The sequence below is a fragment of the Salmo salar genome, chromosome ssa07 (genome assembly GCF_905237065.1).
Source record: "Salmo salar chromosome ssa07, Ssal_v3.1, whole genome shotgun sequence".
NCBI lineage: Eukaryota > Metazoa > Chordata > Actinopteri > Salmoniformes > Salmonidae > Salmo > Salmo salar.
The window spans coordinates 49,070,005-49,087,987 of record NC_059448.1 but is presented as its reverse complement, the minus strand read 5'-3'; the positions used below and the strand labels follow the sequence as shown (position 1 = coordinate 49,087,987).

Genomic DNA, 17,983 nt, shown 5'->3' with positions numbered 1-17,983 from the left:
TGTTATCTGCTGTTAACAAGCGACAGATTAACTTAAATGGACAGCCACAGTCTCCCAAGCATTAAGAAAAGAGAGGCCAGATACATTTTTTTAACAGTTTTCTTTTGAATCCCTCACATGTGATCTCACGCTGAAGTTTCCTTGCTCATGACAGAAATACTTCACAGTTCACACACAGGGACAAACTACATGACCTTTCTTTTATTCATCAGGCGTGTGTGCAAAGAGACAGAATTCACATGACAATTATTTGATGTTGTATTCAACCCCATTTTAGTGTTGAAATTTGTGTCATATTGGATGTTATTTGGTTATGATTTGGTTATGAATGAATTCTACTGATATTTTGTGGATATTAGTGAGAACATCAGTAAGACCATCTGCTCCTATAGCACGTATGCTTTCTCTGTTGTTAAGTTGTTGTTGAAAGTGACCCTCCTGTTGTCTGTACAGCTGCCTCTACAAGGGGTGTTTGGGTTCTCTCCCCATGGTATTCCGTGTTTAAAGCTGTGCACACAAGCAAAACTTTACACACACCGGCACACACACGCAAAGACCAACAAAAACTTTAGTGCATGCGCACACACACACACACACACACACACACACACACACACACACACACACACACACACACACACACACACACACACACACACACACACACACACACACACACACACACACACACACACACACACACACACACACACACACACGCATGCATGCACACATACACACACACACATACACACTCATACTCAGTACAATGAATGCACCATGGCTTTGACCCATCTAAACTGCCTTAATTACTCATGTTGTTGAAGCTTGGGAAGACTACTGGCTTTGTTTCCTGCTTGTGCAGGATTGGTGAGTTTCTATGGTTACTGACTGTGCTGATTTGCAAGGGCCAATGAGGGGGTAAAAAACAAGTTCAGGGGAGAGGGCCTTGTGCAAGTGTGAGGGTTATACTTATCTACCCGTTCAGCTCATACAGCTCCACTCGGCTTGTCTCGTCTCTTAGCTTGTCTCGTCTTCTATGCTCATCCTCTACATACAGCAATCTTCATTGGATAAATACAAGCAGTTTCAGTGTAAGAAGAGAGATATATGAATTTTATAGTTTATCCATAAAGGGAATGACTATACTTTTGTGTTCATAAAGAGAGAATACTTTTTTGTTCACTTAAATGGACTACTTCTGTGTTTTCTTTAAACTGTAATGTGAAAGGATTTTTGCTGCTTAAAAGTAATTTTTGGTATTTGATTTATTCACTGGAACTTGTTGGTGTAAGGCTGGATATCTAAACAAGGTGTGTGTTCACACCTTCAAGGCTGCTGAGGCATGGGCATAGATGGAATTCAGTCAAAGGAAGAGAGGGATGAGGTGAAGGAGAAGAAAGAAGATGAAGTGATCCACCTGAGGAGGACCATAGGTCTGCTTCCGGCTATCTCCTTCATCATCGGTACCGTGGTGGGCAGCGGCATCTTCATTGCACCAAAAGGGGTTCTGATGAACAGTGGTAGTGTGGGGCTGTCACTGGTGGTTTGGGCACTGTGTGGGGTCCTCTCGACCTTCGGTAAGCACCAACTGTCATTTTAAAAGAGGTAGTGGGTACCTATAAGAGCAAGAGGAGCATAATTGTGATGTTTGATAGTGGCAGTTGCTAACACAATATCTGTCTTGAAACATTTTTATTAGATATTCACACATCAGGCTGATTCAGTATTGTTAAAGGTCCAATGCAGCCATTTTTATCTCAATATTAAAACATTTCTGGGTAACAATTAAGCAACTTTGCTAGGACTGTATGGGAATGGTCTGAATGAGGAGCCTAATTGGAGGAGCCTAATGGGAGGGATATGTAACCTGAAAACTTGCTGTTATTGGCAGAGAGGTATATTATTGTTATTGGTCTATTAACTTACACTGCCTGGTGATGTAGCCAGGCAGGGCAAAACAAGCTGAAATTTCAGGCAGTCTTTTCAAACAGCTCTTACATTAAAAGGGTATTATCATAATTTTCACAGTATTATTCCAACCTCATAGTGTGGAAATATATATAAAACACAGGTAAATCATGCATTTGACAGCACAACCCCTTTAATTCACAGACAGCACACAACATTCACTTCCCTAATGGAAGTTTAGGCTACCTCAGAAGTGTAATCTAGTACTTGTTGTATGTTATTTGGCAGTAAACTGTGCTGGATGTATTCACTTAGCTGAATGATCTGGCCAAGGTCCACAATCCTCTGGTATTTGCACATGCGATCAACCTTTGCACATACAGTTGAAGTTGGAAGTTTACGTACAAATACATTTCAAGTCAGTTTTTCACAATTGCTGACATTAAATCCTAGTAAAAATGCGCTGTCTTAGATCAGTTAGGATCACCGATTTATTTTAAGAATGTGAAATGTCAGAAAAATAGTAGAGAGAATGATTTATTTCAGCTTTTATTTCTTTCATCACATTCCCAGTGGGTCAGACGTTTACATACACTCAATTAGTATTTGGTAGAATTGCATTTAAATTGTTTAACTTGGGTCAAACCTTTCGGGTAGCCTTCCACAAGATTCCCAAAATAAGTTGGGTGAATTTTGTCCCATTCCTCCTGACAGAGCTGGTGTAACTGAGTCAGGTTTGTAGGCCTCCTTGCTCGCACACGCTTTTTCAGTTCTGCTCACAAATTTTCTATAGGATTGAGGTCAGGGCTTTGTGATGGCAACTCCAATACCTTGACTTTGTTGTCCTTAAGCCATTTTGCTACAACTTTGGAAGTATGCTTGGTGTCATTGTCCATTTGGAAGACCCATTTGCGACCAAGCTTTAACTTCCTGACTGATGTCTTGAGATGTTGTTTCAATATATCAACAAAATTTTCCTCCCTCATGATGCCATCTATTTGGTGAAGTGCACCAGTCCCTCCTGTAGCACCCCCACAACATGATGCTGCCACCCCTGTGCTTCACAGTTGGGATGGTGTTCTTCGGCTTGCAAGTCTCACCCCTTTTCCTCCAAACATAACGATGGTCATTATGGCCAAACAGTTCTATTTTTGTTTCATCAGACCAGAGGACATTTCTTCAAAAAGTACAATCTTTGTCCCCATGTGCAGTTGCAACCCGTAGTCTGGCTTTTTTATGGACGTTTTGGAGCAGTGGCTTCTTCCTTTCTGAGCGGCCTTTCAGGTTATGTCGACATAGGACTCGTTTTACTGTGGACATAGATACTTTTCTACCTGTTTCCTCCAGCATCTTCACATGGTCCTTTGCGGGCGACGTTCGGCGACGTTCGGCGGTCGACGTCACCGGTCTTCTAGCCATCGCCGATCCACCTTTCATTTTCCATTTGTTTTGTCTTGTCTTCCCACACACCTGGTTTCAATTCCAGGTGAGGGACTGACTTTGGAGGAAGTCGTGACAGCGGTATGATGGCTGCGTGGTCCCATGGTGTTTATACTTGCGTACTATTGTTTGTACAGATGAATGTGGTACCTTCAGGTGTTTGGAAATAGCTCCCAAGGATGAACCAGACTTGTGGAGGTCTACAATTATTTTTCTGACGTCTTGGCCGATTTCTTTTGATTTTCCAATGATGTCAAGCAAAGAGGCACTGAGTTGGAAGGTATGCCTTGAAATATATCCACAGGTTCACCTCCAATTGACTCAAATGATGTCAATTAGCCTATCAGAAGCTTCTAAAGCCATAACATCATTTTCTGGAATTTTCCAAGCTGTTTAAAGGCACAGTCAACTTAGTGTATGTAAACTTCTGACCCACTGGAATTGTGATACAGTGAATTATAAGTGAAATAATCTCTCTGTAAACAATTGTTGGAAGAATTACTTGTGTCATACACAAAGTAGATGTCCTAACCGACTTGCCAAAACTATAGTTTGTTAACAAGAAATTTGTGGAGTGGTTGAAAAACGAGTTTTAATGACTCCAACCAAAGTGTATGTAAACTTCCGACTTCAACTGTATAAAGTAACTTTGACATATCTTAATTAATTAAGGTATTAACAGTTCCCTGTACAGGTTATTGTCATACATGCCTCCACTATTATTTGTACCATTAACATAATTTTAAAAATGTATTATCATTCAAGTATATGAGTCCTTGCATAGATGTCCAAATGTTTACTATTAAACTGATGGTTTAATATACAGATGTAGGATCTTAATTTGAGCCAGTTTGCTACAGCAGGAAAATGAGCCTGCAACAGGAAATGTGAATTATTATGTGGATTATAATTAATGGCCATTTTTGTAGGGGTTGATGCATTTTTTATTAGAGCAAATCAAGTCTGAAATGGAAATTTCTGTGGAAATTACAAACTTTAGAAGCCTTTTTAAACCTCAAATACACTACAAATTTGAATTTCCTGCACAGATCCTAAGCAACAAAATTCTAAGCAACAAGTGATAAATTAAGATCTGTACTATTCATTAAGGCTGTTTATAGGGTAATAGGCTATTATCCTATAAACAGCCTTAATGAATAGTACAGATCTTAATTTGATCACTTGTTGCTTAGAATTTTGTTGCTGACCAAATAATAGGCTATTACCCTATAAACAGCCTTAATGAATAGTACAGATCTTAATTTGATCACTTGTTGCTTAGAATTTTGTTGCTGACCAAATAAACAGATCAAAAGGGTAGCATGGGCTGAAAGCATGGGGTGGATGTATGGCTGACCTTTCCCAGGTATTCCCCCAGTTTTTAACTTTATTATACCACAGTTATAAGCACAGCTATAACTAGTGATATGCACTGAACAATGAAAATAAAAAAAATATGTTTCCTGAATGTATAGAGACAGTTATACAATAGAAAATATCCCAGCCCACTGAGCAAAAACTTGTTGAGTCCACATTATTTCCACATCATTTCAACCAACAAATTCAATGTGATGACGTTGAGTCAATGTGGAAAACTGACTGTATTTGAAAAAAGTCATCAACGTAAGGGAATTTAGTATTTTTTTCACTCAACTTTTCACCTGAATCCAATGACATGGTGAATTGTTTTTTGTGATTTCATGTTGAATTCACGTTAGTTGACCACTCAATGTAAATCAAAACTTTACGTTGAACTGACATCTATGCCCTGTGGGAGATGTGTCATCTGTCTCTGTCCTTTGTCCAGGGGCCTTGTGTTATGCTGAGCTGGGAACCACATTTACAAAGTCTGGGGGGCACTACACCTATCTGCTGGAGACATTAGGACCCTTGCCTGCGTTCCTGCGTCTCTGGGCAGAGTTTTTATTCATCAGGTCAGCAGCCTGTATTTCTGTGTCTCTTTGCATACACTCTTAGAATAGTTTAGGAGACAGTATAGTTTACTACAAGTTTTTCTAATAGCTTTACTGTACTCCATGTGGACTGTAAAGGCCAGCTGTAGCATCCTACGTGTCCCTGGCGTTCGGACGCTATATGGTGGATCCCTTTTTCAGCCCTTGTGCTCCTCCCACAGCACTGATTAAACTGGTCAGCATCCTTGGAGTGAGTGAGTGATAAAATACAATCGATAAGACTGTGTGAATTGTTTGATTACTATGGAATACTATTTCAACAAGGTTTATCTACCCCCTCTCCCTGTAGCATTTGTGGTGGCGATCAACTGCTGGAGTGTGACCCTGGCCTCTCGCACCCAGGTCACACTGACATTCATCAAGATGTTTGCCCTGGTCCTAATCATCGTTCCTGGCATCATGGCATTAGCCAGAGGTGGGGTAGTGGTTTTGGTAGAGTAACATGATACACGATGTACACAATATACCCAGGACCCTATTCAATCAAACCCTGCTAACTTGTTTTCCTCTCTCCCCTCCCCAGGACAGACAGAGAACTTTCAGAATGGCTTTGAGATTGATACATTAACACTAGATAAGCTACCATTGGCCTTTTATTCCGGTCTATATGCCTATGGTGGATGGTAAGCAGTGCACAAGAAAATCCCATATCATACCATTGTTGTGTTGTCCGTAAAGAACTGTTAACTGATAAATGGACATCTTTTACTTTCTTTGCAGGTTTTATCTGAATTTTGTCACAGAGGAGGTCATTAACCCAAATAGGTATTTTATATTAAAAAAACAATGTGATTGACCAATTATTTCCACACAAAAAAATCAAGTAACCTCAAGTCTTTGTTTGTCTGCTATATTTTGTCAGAAACATCCCACTGGCAATCATCTTCTCCATGGTGACGGTGACTGTGTGCTACGTTCTTGTCAACGTGGCCTATTACACCATGATGACAGCAGAGGAGCTTCTTGTGTCTGACGCTGTGGCTGTGGTCAGTACTGTGGCATCAGATGGTCAAATCTAAGAGAAAGAAAATAACTGCATGTGAAATGAACTGCATGTCAGCCTCATATATGCTGTCTGTTTATCGCAGATGTTTGCCAATCGTGCGCTTCACGGCTTGGCCTCTGTGATTCCTGTACTGGTAGCTGTATCCTGTCTTGGGGCGCTGAACGGTGGCTTCTTTGGAGCACCCAGGTAATAATGCTGCACTCTCGTAATTCAGAAACGTACACCTTGATGTACGCTTGGCTGGTTCTATTCACGTGACGTCTGTCTGTCTGTCCGTGTTGCAGGATGCTGTTTGTGGGGGCTAGGGAGGGACACTGGCCAGTCCTCTTCTCAATGATCCACATCCATAGAAACACGCCTCTGCCTGCTGTTCTGCTGCTGGTATAGTCTACTACTACCGCCCATAGTCTACCTTGCCAACCCAATTAGAGTCTCTTTACAGACATCTGTATTGGGTTGATGAGGTAGGCCTATGCTTTGCTTTCATGGTCCAGTTGAGATGTTTGTGTTGTCCTTCCTGCAGTATCCGATGGTGGTAGTGATGGTGGCCAGAGGAGAGATCTTCCAGCTGATCAACTTTGCCTCCTTTTCCCGGTGGCTCTTCATTGCCATGGCGACCATGGGGATGCTCATCCATCGCTACCGCTTCCCCCTCCACCCAAGACCCTTCAAGGTTGCTATGACTACTATAATTAACTAATGTCACTTGTTTGGTACTTACTAGTTGGCTGTTTCTTGACTGTTTACCTGCAGTTTTATTCCTATGATCAGCTCATAATTCTATTCTATGTCTACTAGGTGCCGCTGGCCATTGCAGTCACCTTCACAGTGGTGTGCTTCTTCATCGTTGGGCTGTCTCTGTACTCAGACCCCTGGAACACAGGGGGCAGCTGTGCTCTCACCCTGTCTGGAGTCCCTGTCTACTACCTGACCGTGCACCGCTCACGCCTGCCCACCCGATGGAGAAAGAGCTTCAGTGAGTCACATCCTTATCATGCCACTATAATGTCGTTGTCATCGGGGTATCCTGGAATGACATTGACCTCATCCTGTCAGTAGATGATGCCTGGCTATTCTTTAAAAGTGCCTTCCTCACCATCTTAAATAAGCATGCCCCACTCAAAAAATGTAGAACTAGGAATAGATATAGTCCTTGGTTCACTCCTGACCTGTCTGCACTTGACCAGCACAAAAACATGCTGTGGCGTTCTGCATTAGGATCGAATAGCCCCCGTGATATGCCACTTTTCAGAGAAGTTAGGAACAAATATACACAGGCAGTTAGAAAAGCTAAGGCTAGCTTTTTCAAACAGAAATTTGCATCCTGTAGTACCAACTTAAAAAAGTTCTGGGACACTGTAAAGTCCATGGAGAATAAGAGTACCTCCTCCCAGCTGCCCACTGCTCTGAGGCTAGGAAACACTGTTACCACTGATAAATCCACTATAATTGAGAATTTCAATAAGCATTTCTCTACGGCTGGCCATGCTTTCCACCTGGCTACCCCTACCCTGGTCAACTGCCCGGCACCCTTCACAGCAACCCGCCAATGCCCCCACCATTTCTCCTTCACCCAAATCCAGATAGCTGATGTTCTGAAAGAGCTGCAAAATCTGGACCCATACAAATCAGCCGGGCTAGACAGTCTGGACCCTCTCTTTCTAAAATTATCTGCCAAAATTGTTGCAACCCCTATTACTAGCCTGTTCAACCTCTTACGTATCGTCTGAGATTCCAAAAGATTGGAAAGCTGCCGCGGTCATCCCTCTCTTCAAAGGGGGTGACACTCTAGACCCAAACTGCTACAGATCTATCTATCCTACCCTATCTTTCTAAGGTCTTTCGAAAGCCAAGTTAACAAACAGATTACCAACCATTTCGAATCCCACCGTACCTTCTCCGCTATGCAATCTGGTTTCAGAGCTGGTCATGGGTGCACCTCAGCCACGCTCAAGGTCCTAAACATCATCATAACTGCCATCGATAAAAGACAGTACTGTGCAGCCGTATTCATCGCCCTGGCCAAGGCTTTCGACTCTGTCAATCACCACATTCTTATTGGCAGACTTGACAGCCTTGGTTTCTCAAATGATTGCCTCACCTGGTTTACCAACTACTTCTCTGATAGAGTTCAGTGTGTCAAATCGGAGGGCCTGTTGTCCGGACCTCTGGCAGTCTCTATGGGTGTGCACACAGGGTTCAATTCTCGAGCCGACTCTCTACTCTGTATACATCAATGATGTTGCTCTTGCTGCTGGTGATTCTCTGATCCACCTCTACACAGACGACACCATTCTGTATACTTCTGGCCCCTCTTTGGACACTGTGTTAACTAACCTCCAGACGAGCTTCAATGCCATACAACTCTCCTTCCGTGGCCTCCAACTGCAAGTAAAACTAAATGCAAGTAAAACTAAATGCATGCTATTCAATCGATCACTGCCCGCACCTGATCGCCCGTCCAGCATCACTACTCTGGGCAGCTCTGACTTAGAAAACGTGGACTACAAATACCTGGGTGTCTGGTTAGACTGTAAACTCTCCTTCCAGACTCATATTAAGCATCTCCAATCCAAAATTAAATCTAGAATCGGCATCCTATATCGCAACAAAGCATCATTCACTCATGCTGCCAAACATACCCTCGTAAAACTGACCATCCTACCGATCCTCAACTTCTGTGATGTCATCTATAAAACAGCCTCCAACACTCTACTCAACAAACTGGATGCAGTCTATCACAGTGCCATCCGTTTTGTCACCAAAGCCACATACACTACCCACCATTGCGACCTGTACGCTCTCGTTGGTTGGCCCTCGCGTCATACTCGTCGCCAAACCCACTGGCTACAGGTTATCTACAAGTCTCTGCTAGGTAAAGCCCCGCCTTATCTCAGCTCACTGGTCACCATAGCAGCACCCACTCATTGCACACGCTCCAGCAGGTATATCTCACAGGTCACCCCCAAAGCCAATTCCTCCTTTGGTCGTCTTTCCTTCCAGTTCTCTGCTGCCAATGACTGGAACGAACAGCAAAAATCTCTGAAGCTGGAGACTCATATCTCCCTCACTAGCTTTAAGCACCAGCTGTCAGAGCAGCTCACAGATCTCTGCACCTGTACATAGCCCATCTGTAAGCAGCCCATCTATCTATCTACCTACCTCATCCCCATGCTGTATTTATTTATCTTGCTCCTTTGCACCCCAGTATCTCTACTTGCACATTCATCTTCTGCACATCTACCATCCAGTGTTTAATTGCTATATTGTAATTACTTCGCCACCATGGCCCATTTATTGCCTTAACTTACCTCATTTGCACTCACTATATATAGACTTGTTTTCTTTTGTTCTACTGTATTATTGACTGTATGTTTTGTTTATTCCATGTGTAACTCTGTGTTATTGTATGTGTTGAATTGCTATGCTTTATCTTGGCCAGGTCGCATTTGCAAATGAGAACTTGTTCTCAACTAGCCTACCTGGTTAAATAAAGGTAAAATAAATAAATAAAATAAACCATACTGATAGCAGAAATGTCAGGTGAGTGTGGTGTTCTGTGGGATAGTTATGGCTGTTGTGAGTCACCGACAGGACTGTCTCTTTATTCTCCAGACTACCTCAGTAAGCAGCTTCAGATACTGCTGGAGGTGGCTCAGCAGGAAGTCCAGACGTACTAAAGACGCCTCTTTACTCACACACACTGACCAGACGGACGGACACCCATTGCTGTGCCCTCCATAGTGTATATGGATGTGAATACCAAGGCATGTTTGTTAGATTTGGAAAATAATGAGCCATTAACTCCACAGCATTCATTGCTTGGAAAGTTAGTTCTGCTGAAAAAAAAAACCCAATGACTGTTTTTGTTTACTTGCATTAATGAAGTTTACTTTTTACGCTTTGAATACGAGATAGATGTTTTGTGTTGATTATTTACATTTAAAATGACGATCATAAGCAAATGTTGACATACTGGTAGTTGGTACTCAAAACAAAAAGAGAAATTGTGACGTATTCATTTATTCCATTTACATAGGATTCATAAAACAGACATGCTTTTCTTAAACATCCCAAAAGTTACCCATGTCAATTTTTCCCAAACCTTGTTCTGGGGTCTGTTGTACCAGTCATGTAATAAATACTGAGCCAGAATGTAAAGGTTCTTGCATATTATGTGGTGTTCATGCCCCTTCCAGTTTATCATACCTTCAATTACAATATGGGACAAGAAACCCAGGACTGTGTGAATCTAGTTCAAGTTAAGACATCTAAACCCAACCAATGTGAAAAGGAGCAGCAAAGTCACCGGGTTTCACTGTAGTCAGCCCACCCACCCAAAAAGAAAAAAGGCACTTTAAACATTAACTAGTTTCCAAGACACCAATACTGTAAAAATATGAAGCCAAATAAATTACCAGCAATCCCATGCCATGATATTAAACACTAGCAAACAGGATGCTCCTCAAACTTTAACCTGACTGTGTCCACCACAAGCACAGCTAACAAACGAACCGAGAATAACTATAAAAAGCCATACATCGTTCAGAATTGGTCATATGCAAATGATGCAGTCTTCCTTTCCCATAAAGTAACAACTATGACCCTTTGATCAAAATAAAACCATAAACTCATGCATTAAATGTTTAATCTTCTAGCCAAAAAACTTCCAATGACAATTCAAACATACATTTTTTAAATTCAAATATATTTCCCTTCTACAGATGGAGTAAGACAAGAATAGAAGACATCACCATACTACTTATGCTTTTACATAGTGAGTGAGAAACTACTACCACTCTTTAAAAGTTCACAAAGCAGATTGGACATTGTGTCATACCTAGAATAAGTTACAAAAGTGCACTAGAATAAGTGTTGACTTGGTTCATCAAAAATGGCATCTCCTTTGGGTGTAGACAGTCATTGTTTATTACTTTCTCTCATTGGTGATTGATCATCTGCACATCATGTTACGTCCTTTCAGAGGTCCAATCAAATGGAGACTTGCTCACTTTCAGAGGAGGCACCACATCTTATATTCTAGCATGGTAGTGTCGGTCTCACTGGATAGTTTGATGATTTATCTATGTATAAATGTACATTTTAAAGAGAAAAACTTATTACAAAATGTGCAAATTAAACATACATATTCTACATAGGCTACATACATCAACATACAACTCAGGCATACTTTTCGGTTCTCTAGAAGTTCCTTCAAAACTATCGTGGGAGACAGTGAATTGTAATCAAAATATGGTCACTTAAGCTTGTGGCATGAAACAACCAAGCAAGAGAAAAAAGGAGAGGAAAAAGACTGGTTAGTAGTGACAAACGCAACCAATGACAAAGGAAAAATCTAAGTTAGAAAGAAAACTCCCACATTTACAGATTGGAAGACAATGTGAGCAGCTTGGGTAATGATGACACTATGGCATCCTCATCTAGCAAAGAACTTTGAAAGGGTTGCGCTCTCTGCTCGGCAGTGGCTACTTGAGTTCAGGGATGAGCTGAGACCAGCTGATGTTCCCCATACCCAGATCATCATCCTCCAGGCCAGAGAAGCTGATGTCCACCAAGATCTTGCTCAGGCTGTCGTTCATGGTGTCCAGGACCAAGCCCTCCGTATGGGAGCGGTTGGCTGTGGAGGGACCCCCGATCTGGAGCTCTCTGGAGCAGCCCTGCAGACGCTCTGGCCCTGGGGAGCAGGTGCCGGTGGGGCCAGCCGCGGATGTGGAGCGTGCAGAGGTGAGCAGCTCGCGAGGGGAGTTGAACAAGGGCAGGTCCTTAAAGGGAGTGCTACTAAAGCTGAAGGGGGTGTGGTCATGGCGGTGCGGGGTGAAGCTGGGGCCGGGGGTGCGGATGGGGCTGAAGTCCAGCATGCCGCCTCTCTCCTTGCCCAGCGGGGTCACCCTCCAGGGCTCTAACAGCACAGTGGGTGGCTTGCTGGGTGTGGAGGAGGCTGGGTGACTGCTCTTGATGGGGGTCTTGAAAGAGAACTCCCTGCAGGGGCTGTCAGGCTCCGGCCGGGGGTCGAGCTCAGCGTCCTGTAAGGCGGAGCCGTCGGAGGCCAGGCCCGAGTCGAAGAAGGTGCTGTCGGGCAAGAGGAGCACGGGCTCCTCGTTGGAAGGCAGGACGAGGCGCTGCTTGCGACGGGAACTGCTGACTTCCTTTCTAGTGTTGGTCAGAACGGCCCTAGGGGTAACGGAGGTCAGGGGCACACAGACCTGCTCCTCCTTCATCTCCTCAATTGGAGGAGCATACAGCATCACTGTGGAGGCATCACTGTACGTAACCTGCCAAACACAGTCACATGTATTCATTTAATAATTATAGGGAATCAAGTAACCTCCCGCCACTTCATTAATAAAAAAAAGATATGGTGAGACTTTACCTTGGGAGCTATACGGACCCTCTTGCCCCCTCCTGAGGAGCTAGATTTCTGCTGGGGGGCAGAGAGGGGGAGCCGTGTGGACGAGGACAGGAAGAGTGACTGGGTGAAAGGCAGCTGGATGGGGACCAGGTAGGAGTCTGCACGAGGAAGAAGGGGCTTCATCTTCCTCTCTGAACATATGGATGGCAGAAAAAAAAAAGTAATGAGGCAACGGCTACACATCAATCATTTCCAACTGTCAAAGGTTTGGTAATTGTCCAGCTGCTTGTTTCCCCCCAGGTCTTTCCCTCACTCACCAGGGACACCGGCAGATGTTTTCTTGATTTCAGGAGCAATTCTCTTTTGTTGCTGCGGGAAACAATTGAGATGTTAACTTCTTATTCCCAACACAACTATTCTAATTGAAATGGTCCCTTTCTCTTCTCAAAGACAACATATGAAGACGGCATGAGTTAGACCTGTGTAGGAGAAGTTACTGACTATGTACGGTGGTCCTGTGATGTCTGCCTCTCTCTGCCTACACCTTGCATCTCCCCTGAAATTAATTGTCAGCTTAATGAGCTAAACAAGAGCAGATGGAAAGCATGTCCTGTCCTCTCTCCGACTGTCCTGTCCTCCCTGACTGACTGCCACAGATGAAAAGAAGGGTAAAACAATCTTACATGTTGGTCACAGACCTGCATGGTCCGAGACGAGATGGAAGTTGGATCAGACTCAGTCTGTGGGAGTGGGGTGGAAAATTGGTCAAAAGGGACAGAGTTATCATAGAGATAATAATCAAAAAGTAGATTTCAGAGTGAAGACCGTTATTTGCAGGCATTTGTCCTTTTGTGGAGTCCCATAGTTGTAATTGGCCAGCGACAAAATACGACTTAGAACAGAAAAGTGGGTAACATGCCAACCTTGTAAACCTGGTCAAGAGTAAGGCAGCGATTGGCCTCTGGGCGGATGGTCCAGTAGGAGATCTTGCCATCTTGTGTTGTCTCACGGATGAACATGTCATGCAGGGAGAGATTGTGGCGGATGGAATTCTGGCAGAGGAGCATAGACAATAACAAACTAAGAGGATGTGGCATATGCCATTGGCAATTATACAAGTTTTTGTTGGGTGCTTAAGGGGTATTTTTCTGCTTCTATTGTAACATGATCTTGCCCTCAACTACTACAGTGGCACCAATAAAATCTTTATCTGTGACCAAGGGCTTATTGTGGATATTTACCTTCCAGCCTGGCTTGGCCACCTTTCTGAAATATGGAAAGTGATCCTCAATCCAAGTGTAGATCTCTTTCAATGTCATCCTCCTGCTCTTCTTACTGTTGATTGCAAACTGAATCATTGCCATGTACGAGTAGGGTGGTCTCTCTGTCAAGGGGTCTTTGACAACCCTGTGTGCTTCCATTCGCTCACTTTGTGACTGTGTGCAAAACAGAACAAAAGAGAGGTTGGTTTTGTTTGGCCTATTTAGATACTACTCTTTGAAGACTCAACAAATGCAGCAAGCACGCAAAACTAATATCACACTTGAGTGCAACACTTGAAACATTCTAGATAAACGTATAACACGTTGCCGGTGACAATCACACCAAGATGCTAAAAGAGGAGCCAAACCTGGAGAATCTGTTGGCAAGCGTCATGATTCTCTTTGTTGGCAGCTTTCTTAGCAGGATCTGGTTCAAGACCGTCTGTATTCATCCTCCCAAGCCACTGGATGTTAGTAAGGCTGTCATCTAGAGGACTGCAATCAAGGTCCCTATTCACTGTGAAATAATAAAAACTGTGCGCATCAACAATGTTCATCATCAAACAGTTAAACAACACCTGAAAAGTAGAGGGTCATTTAACCCAAAATCATGAAAGCAAATAAACATACATGGTTTAATTGTAGTCAAAGTCTTAGTATCCTTTAGGCAGTCCATTGTTGTTGCCTTCTCTGGCTGTGTGACAAGGGCAATGCTACTCCTACCAGAACTGCGACCGCTCATATAGCTAGGTTGACAGGAAGAATCTGCAACATCCTCGATACAGCCACCACCACTTAGAAGGATGAATTTGTTTGGTCCTTGAGAGCCACACTCCTTCCCCTTGGCAGTGAGGGCCCCAATTACACTCTGAAGGTCTGCAGTTTTGGGGATGACAACCACTTGTGTGCCAGGCATAGTGGGATGGTCCATGATACGGATGCCATCAGGAAAACACTGGCCACCTGAGGGTTTGGATGTGGATGCTCCCTTGTGTCGTAGTCCATCAGGCTCATCAATTGCTGGTTCATTTAGCTGAAAAGGAAGCTTCCTCCTCCTAAGGATCAGGGGCCTTCTTGGGCTCTGTCTCATTCTGCTCAGATTACAGAGGCTGGCCCTTTGACTTCACTTGATGTCTGAAGAGATAACAGGTAACGTTAAAGTTAGAATGTAACGTTATAGCCAAAACTACATTTTCCCTGGGGCAGAAAAAGCTGGTCAGGTTTGAGCTAGATAACTATAAATGGCTAAATGATAGCTAAACTGATCTGATGACGAATCAGGTGCTGACAACTTTCTACCTGAGTTGATATGCTGCAACTAAGCAAGCAAGACTGTCGACGCAAAAGCTGTTAGTTCAAAAATTATCCAAGGTTCTTTTGATGGGCAAATTAAAGTAGCGTTGGTAACAACGCCGAATTAAATGTATATCGGGTATGGATCACATCATGAACCGATGTTTTCCATATTTGCGCTGGTGTTACTCTAGTAGCTTGCTAACCTAACTATACTAAAATCTATTTGATTGTATCAATTAAAAATAAAGCAGCCAGATAATTGTTACTATAGCTAGCTAGCTAACGATTTTAGAATAGAAATACCAGTCTTTCAAATATCAGCTATGGTTATGACGCAGTCTTCTAGAACATGATGGTGTTAGCTAAATTAGCTAGTTGCTAATCCACGGGTTTATAGTTAGCTAGCTAACATACAAAGAAGGTAGAAACATATTCCCCAAACTAGCTTGTAGTTAGTTAGCTAGCGGTAATAGTTAGCGCGTTTAGTTTGCCAGCTAACGTTAGTCCAGTTAATTAGCCAGCTAGCTAGCAACTTTAACCAAGTTGAAAATAACAAACCTTCATATTATAGTGATGCAATGCGCTTTTGTTCTGGGTTATTTGACTCCTTAATTAAACAATGACAATAATCGAAAATGAAAGTTGACAGGTAGTTTGTAGATCTCAATCTCCTTTCATTCAGTGTGAAAGGGAATGGGATTTTGAATTTTGGCGCAGTATTTGCGATTCCGGTCATGTGGTCTTTGCATATCCAATGAGCTGAACCCAGTTGATGTGAAAACCAATCCGCGTTAACCATTATGTTAACGGCAAGACTTGAGGAGGACAGCGAAGCAAATGCAAAATGTTTGCCCTTTCTGATTCTGACATTATTTCTTCAAAACATTGATAGCTAGCTACTTCTGACATGCAGTTTACACCCAGGTACGTCGTGTGATATACGAAGGCGTAAGTACTCTTCCATGTGTTCATGGAAGGGTACTTCACTCTGTTGTTATTTTTTGTTGTTGTAGCTAACTAGCTACTTAACCCAAAGCAAGCTATAGCGTTATAACGTTTCTTATTTGCCACATCTGTTTCATACTGCATTAATACGTCACCATATGTTTAACCTTCTCTTGATCCCATCAGTTCCTCAGCCATGATCTCTGATGCCCCGTAAAACAAGAAAGAAATCTTTGCCAAAATCACAGAAGCCGTCGCTGTTGTTTTTTGAGCCACCACTTGATGACGCCAGATACCACAACGTGCCTCAAGTGAGAGGCGCACTCAATCCCAAGTCATTTCTAGTTGAGGAGCAGCAACAGAACAGCTGTACAGCCTGTAGTTCTTGGGTAATCACAGTTTATGATAACTGTTAATGTGTATGATGATAATCATGTTTTTAATGTAATTATTTACTATCTTCTGAATGTTGTCCTTTCAAACCATAGACTATAAATAATGTATGATAAACATTTTCAAAGATGTCTTGTCTCTCTCGCTCACTCAATTTCAGGTGAGTCCACAGTTTGATCAGCTACCCTCCCCTGCACCCAGAGGAAGGCGAGGGAGGAAGAAGTGCCTCTCTGCAACAAGCATTCTTGACAGGAGTTCTCACTTATCCAGAAAAGGTAGTGTTTGCAAGTTCCAAGCCTTATCCTTTCAGAGAAGGTCAACAGCCCAACCTCTCAATCAAAAGCATGCACGTAGAAAGAAAGCTGTAGAATCTGCTCTTGGGGCCCATGAGGAGCAGCAGGGCTTGCAAGTGCATAAGGTCGGTTCTCTAAGTACAGAGTACCTAAGTAACCAAGATGAAACGGAGACACCAACACAGAGAACTTCTCTCAGGAAAGGAACGGCTGAGAGGAGACAGTTGTCAAAGGTAACACTGGAAGATGCAGCATCAACCACCAGCAGATGTGTGGGGGTCCTTAGAACGTCAGCTGCCAATGTTGCCAGACATGGCAAGAGCCCAGCGTCATGCTCTGCTCGGACTCCTGCCTCAGCAACACACCACACCCCTGGCACGGACAATCTATTCTCCCCACCTGATGTAGAGACTCCAGAGATACATCATGATGGAAGTTCCTCCTTTCTTCGCCTCCTGTTGCCTGCGTCACAGCCGATGACCCCGCCACATACTGTGACTTCAGAGATTTTAGCAACAGACACCCCAGAGAGGGACTATGGAGTCAAGGTTACATGGAGGAGGAGGAAAGGGCTGATGAGGTTGCTGAGGGACCGAGGTTATCTTTCAAGTGCAGAGGCACCAATTAGCATCTAATCAACATAACTGTAAATGTTGACATCATTTTACTATCATGTTCTGCAATTAACACCGAATTGTAGTTTACACCACATTAATAAATTAGTCCACTGATTGAAAGTGATATGCTGCAATGACTATAATATTATTGAGTCCACTCAATTGTTTTGCTGCACAGGATATTATTGAGTCCACTCAATTGTTTTGCTGCTCGGGGTAACTTGGCATGTTGTCCATGTGCAGTTGGTAGTTCAGCCCATTATGGATGTGGCTCTGTCTAGGTTCTTGTTTTCTTTGTACTCTGGGTCCACATTAAATCTTTTAAAAAATTGGTTGTTTTTCAATTTAACATAAATGCATAACGAATTTTTGTGGTGTGAGTGTTACAACACTAGCTAGTAACTTTGGTATAAATAGAGGGGTCTATTTACTAGCAACATTTGTGGTAACATGGAATGCAGAAGCAAAGAAACCTGT

At 43.0% G+C, this 17,983-nt stretch overlaps 3 protein-coding genes across 8 annotated transcripts; 2 read left to right on the top strand and 1 right to left on the bottom strand.

Annotated features, from left to right (window-relative positions):
• Positions 1-928: 928 nt before the first annotated feature.
• Positions 929-10,491, top strand: si:ch73-352p4.8 (cystine/glutamate transporter). Of its 3 annotated transcripts, none has more exons than XM_014208395.2 (13): positions 929-1,094; positions 1,335-1,580; positions 5,159-5,285; positions 5,403-5,518; positions 5,614-5,739; positions 5,848-5,947; positions 6,045-6,089; positions 6,187-6,310; positions 6,413-6,516; positions 6,615-6,711; positions 6,854-7,003; positions 7,129-7,306; positions 9,946-10,491. In XM_014208395.2, the coding sequence occupies exons 2-13, from the start codon at positions 1,346-1,348 to the stop codon at positions 10,008-10,010; spliced, it is 1,467 nt and encodes a 488-aa protein (XP_014063870.1). In that variant the 5' UTR covers positions 929-1,094; positions 1,335-1,345; the 3' UTR covers positions 10,011-10,491. The 3 variants fall into 3 exon arrangements, with proteins under 3 accessions (XP_014063870.1, XP_014063869.1, XP_014063871.1); XM_014208396.2 differs by having other exon boundaries at positions 958-1,094; positions 1,296-1,580; XM_014208394.2 differs by having other exon boundaries at positions 945-1,580.
• On the bottom strand, positions 10,338-16,466 carry LOC106609503 (forkhead box protein M1-like). Of its 4 annotated transcripts, none has more exons than XM_014208389.2 (9): positions 16,359-16,466; positions 14,593-15,096; positions 14,331-14,479; positions 13,942-14,136; positions 13,624-13,752; positions 13,384-13,440; positions 13,018-13,069; positions 12,722-12,891; positions 10,338-12,623 (listed from the first exon to the last, which is right to left on the bottom strand). In XM_014208389.2, exons 2-9 carry the CDS (start codon positions 15,050-15,052, stop codon positions 11,817-11,819), a joined length of 2,019 nt encoding a protein of 672 aa, XP_014063864.2. In that variant the 5' UTR covers positions 15,053-15,096; positions 16,359-16,466; the 3' UTR covers positions 10,338-11,816. The 4 variants fall into 4 exon arrangements, with proteins under 4 accessions (XP_014063864.2, XP_014063863.2, XP_014063865.2 ...); XM_014208388.2 differs by lacking the exon at positions 16,359-16,466 and adding an exon at positions 15,817-16,201; XM_014208390.2 differs by lacking the exon at positions 16,359-16,466 and adding an exon at positions 15,262-15,799.
• Positions 16,042-17,829, top strand: rhno1 (RAD9-HUS1-RAD1 interacting nuclear orphan 1). The gene is made up of 3 exons (NM_001141253.2): positions 16,042-16,182; positions 16,390-16,592; positions 16,757-17,829. Exons 2-3 carry the CDS (start codon positions 16,410-16,412, stop codon positions 17,522-17,524), a joined length of 951 nt encoding a protein of 316 aa, NP_001134725.1. The 5' UTR covers positions 16,042-16,182; positions 16,390-16,409; the 3' UTR covers positions 17,525-17,829.
• The last annotated feature ends 154 nt before the right edge of the window (positions 17,830-17,983 follow it).

Coding starts and splice junctions, on each gene's coding strand:
- rhno1 (NM_001141253.2), top strand. CDS start 16,410: ATGCCCCGTAAAACAAGAAAGAAATCTTTGCCAAAATCACAGAAGCCG. Junction 16,593..16,756: donor GTACAGCCTGTAGTTCTTGG/GTAATCACAGTT, acceptor ACTCAATTTCAG/GTGAGTCCACAGTTTGATCA.
- si:ch73-352p4.8 (XM_014208395.2), top strand. CDS start 1,346: ATGGGCATAGATGGAATTCAGTCAAAGGAAGAGAGGGATGAGGTGAAG. Junction 5,519..5,613: donor GGTCAGCATCCTTGGAGTGA/GTGAGTGATAAA, acceptor CTCTCCCTGTAG/CATTTGTGGTGGCGATCAAC. Junction 7,004..7,128: donor TCCACCCAAGACCCTTCAAG/GTTGCTATGACT, acceptor TATGTCTACTAG/GTGCCGCTGGCCATTGCAGT.
- LOC106609503 (XM_014208389.2), bottom strand. CDS start 15,052: ATGAGACAGAGCCCAAGAAGGCCCCTGATCCTTAGGAGGAGGAAGCTT. Junction 13,441..13,623: donor CTCTTGACCAGGTTTACAAG/GTTGGCATGTTA, acceptor CCACTCCCACAG/ACTGAGTCTGATCCAACTTC. Junction 12,624..12,721: donor GGGTCCGTATAGCTCCCAAG/GTAAAGTCTCAC, acceptor TGTGTTTGGCAG/GTTACGTACAGTGATGCCTC.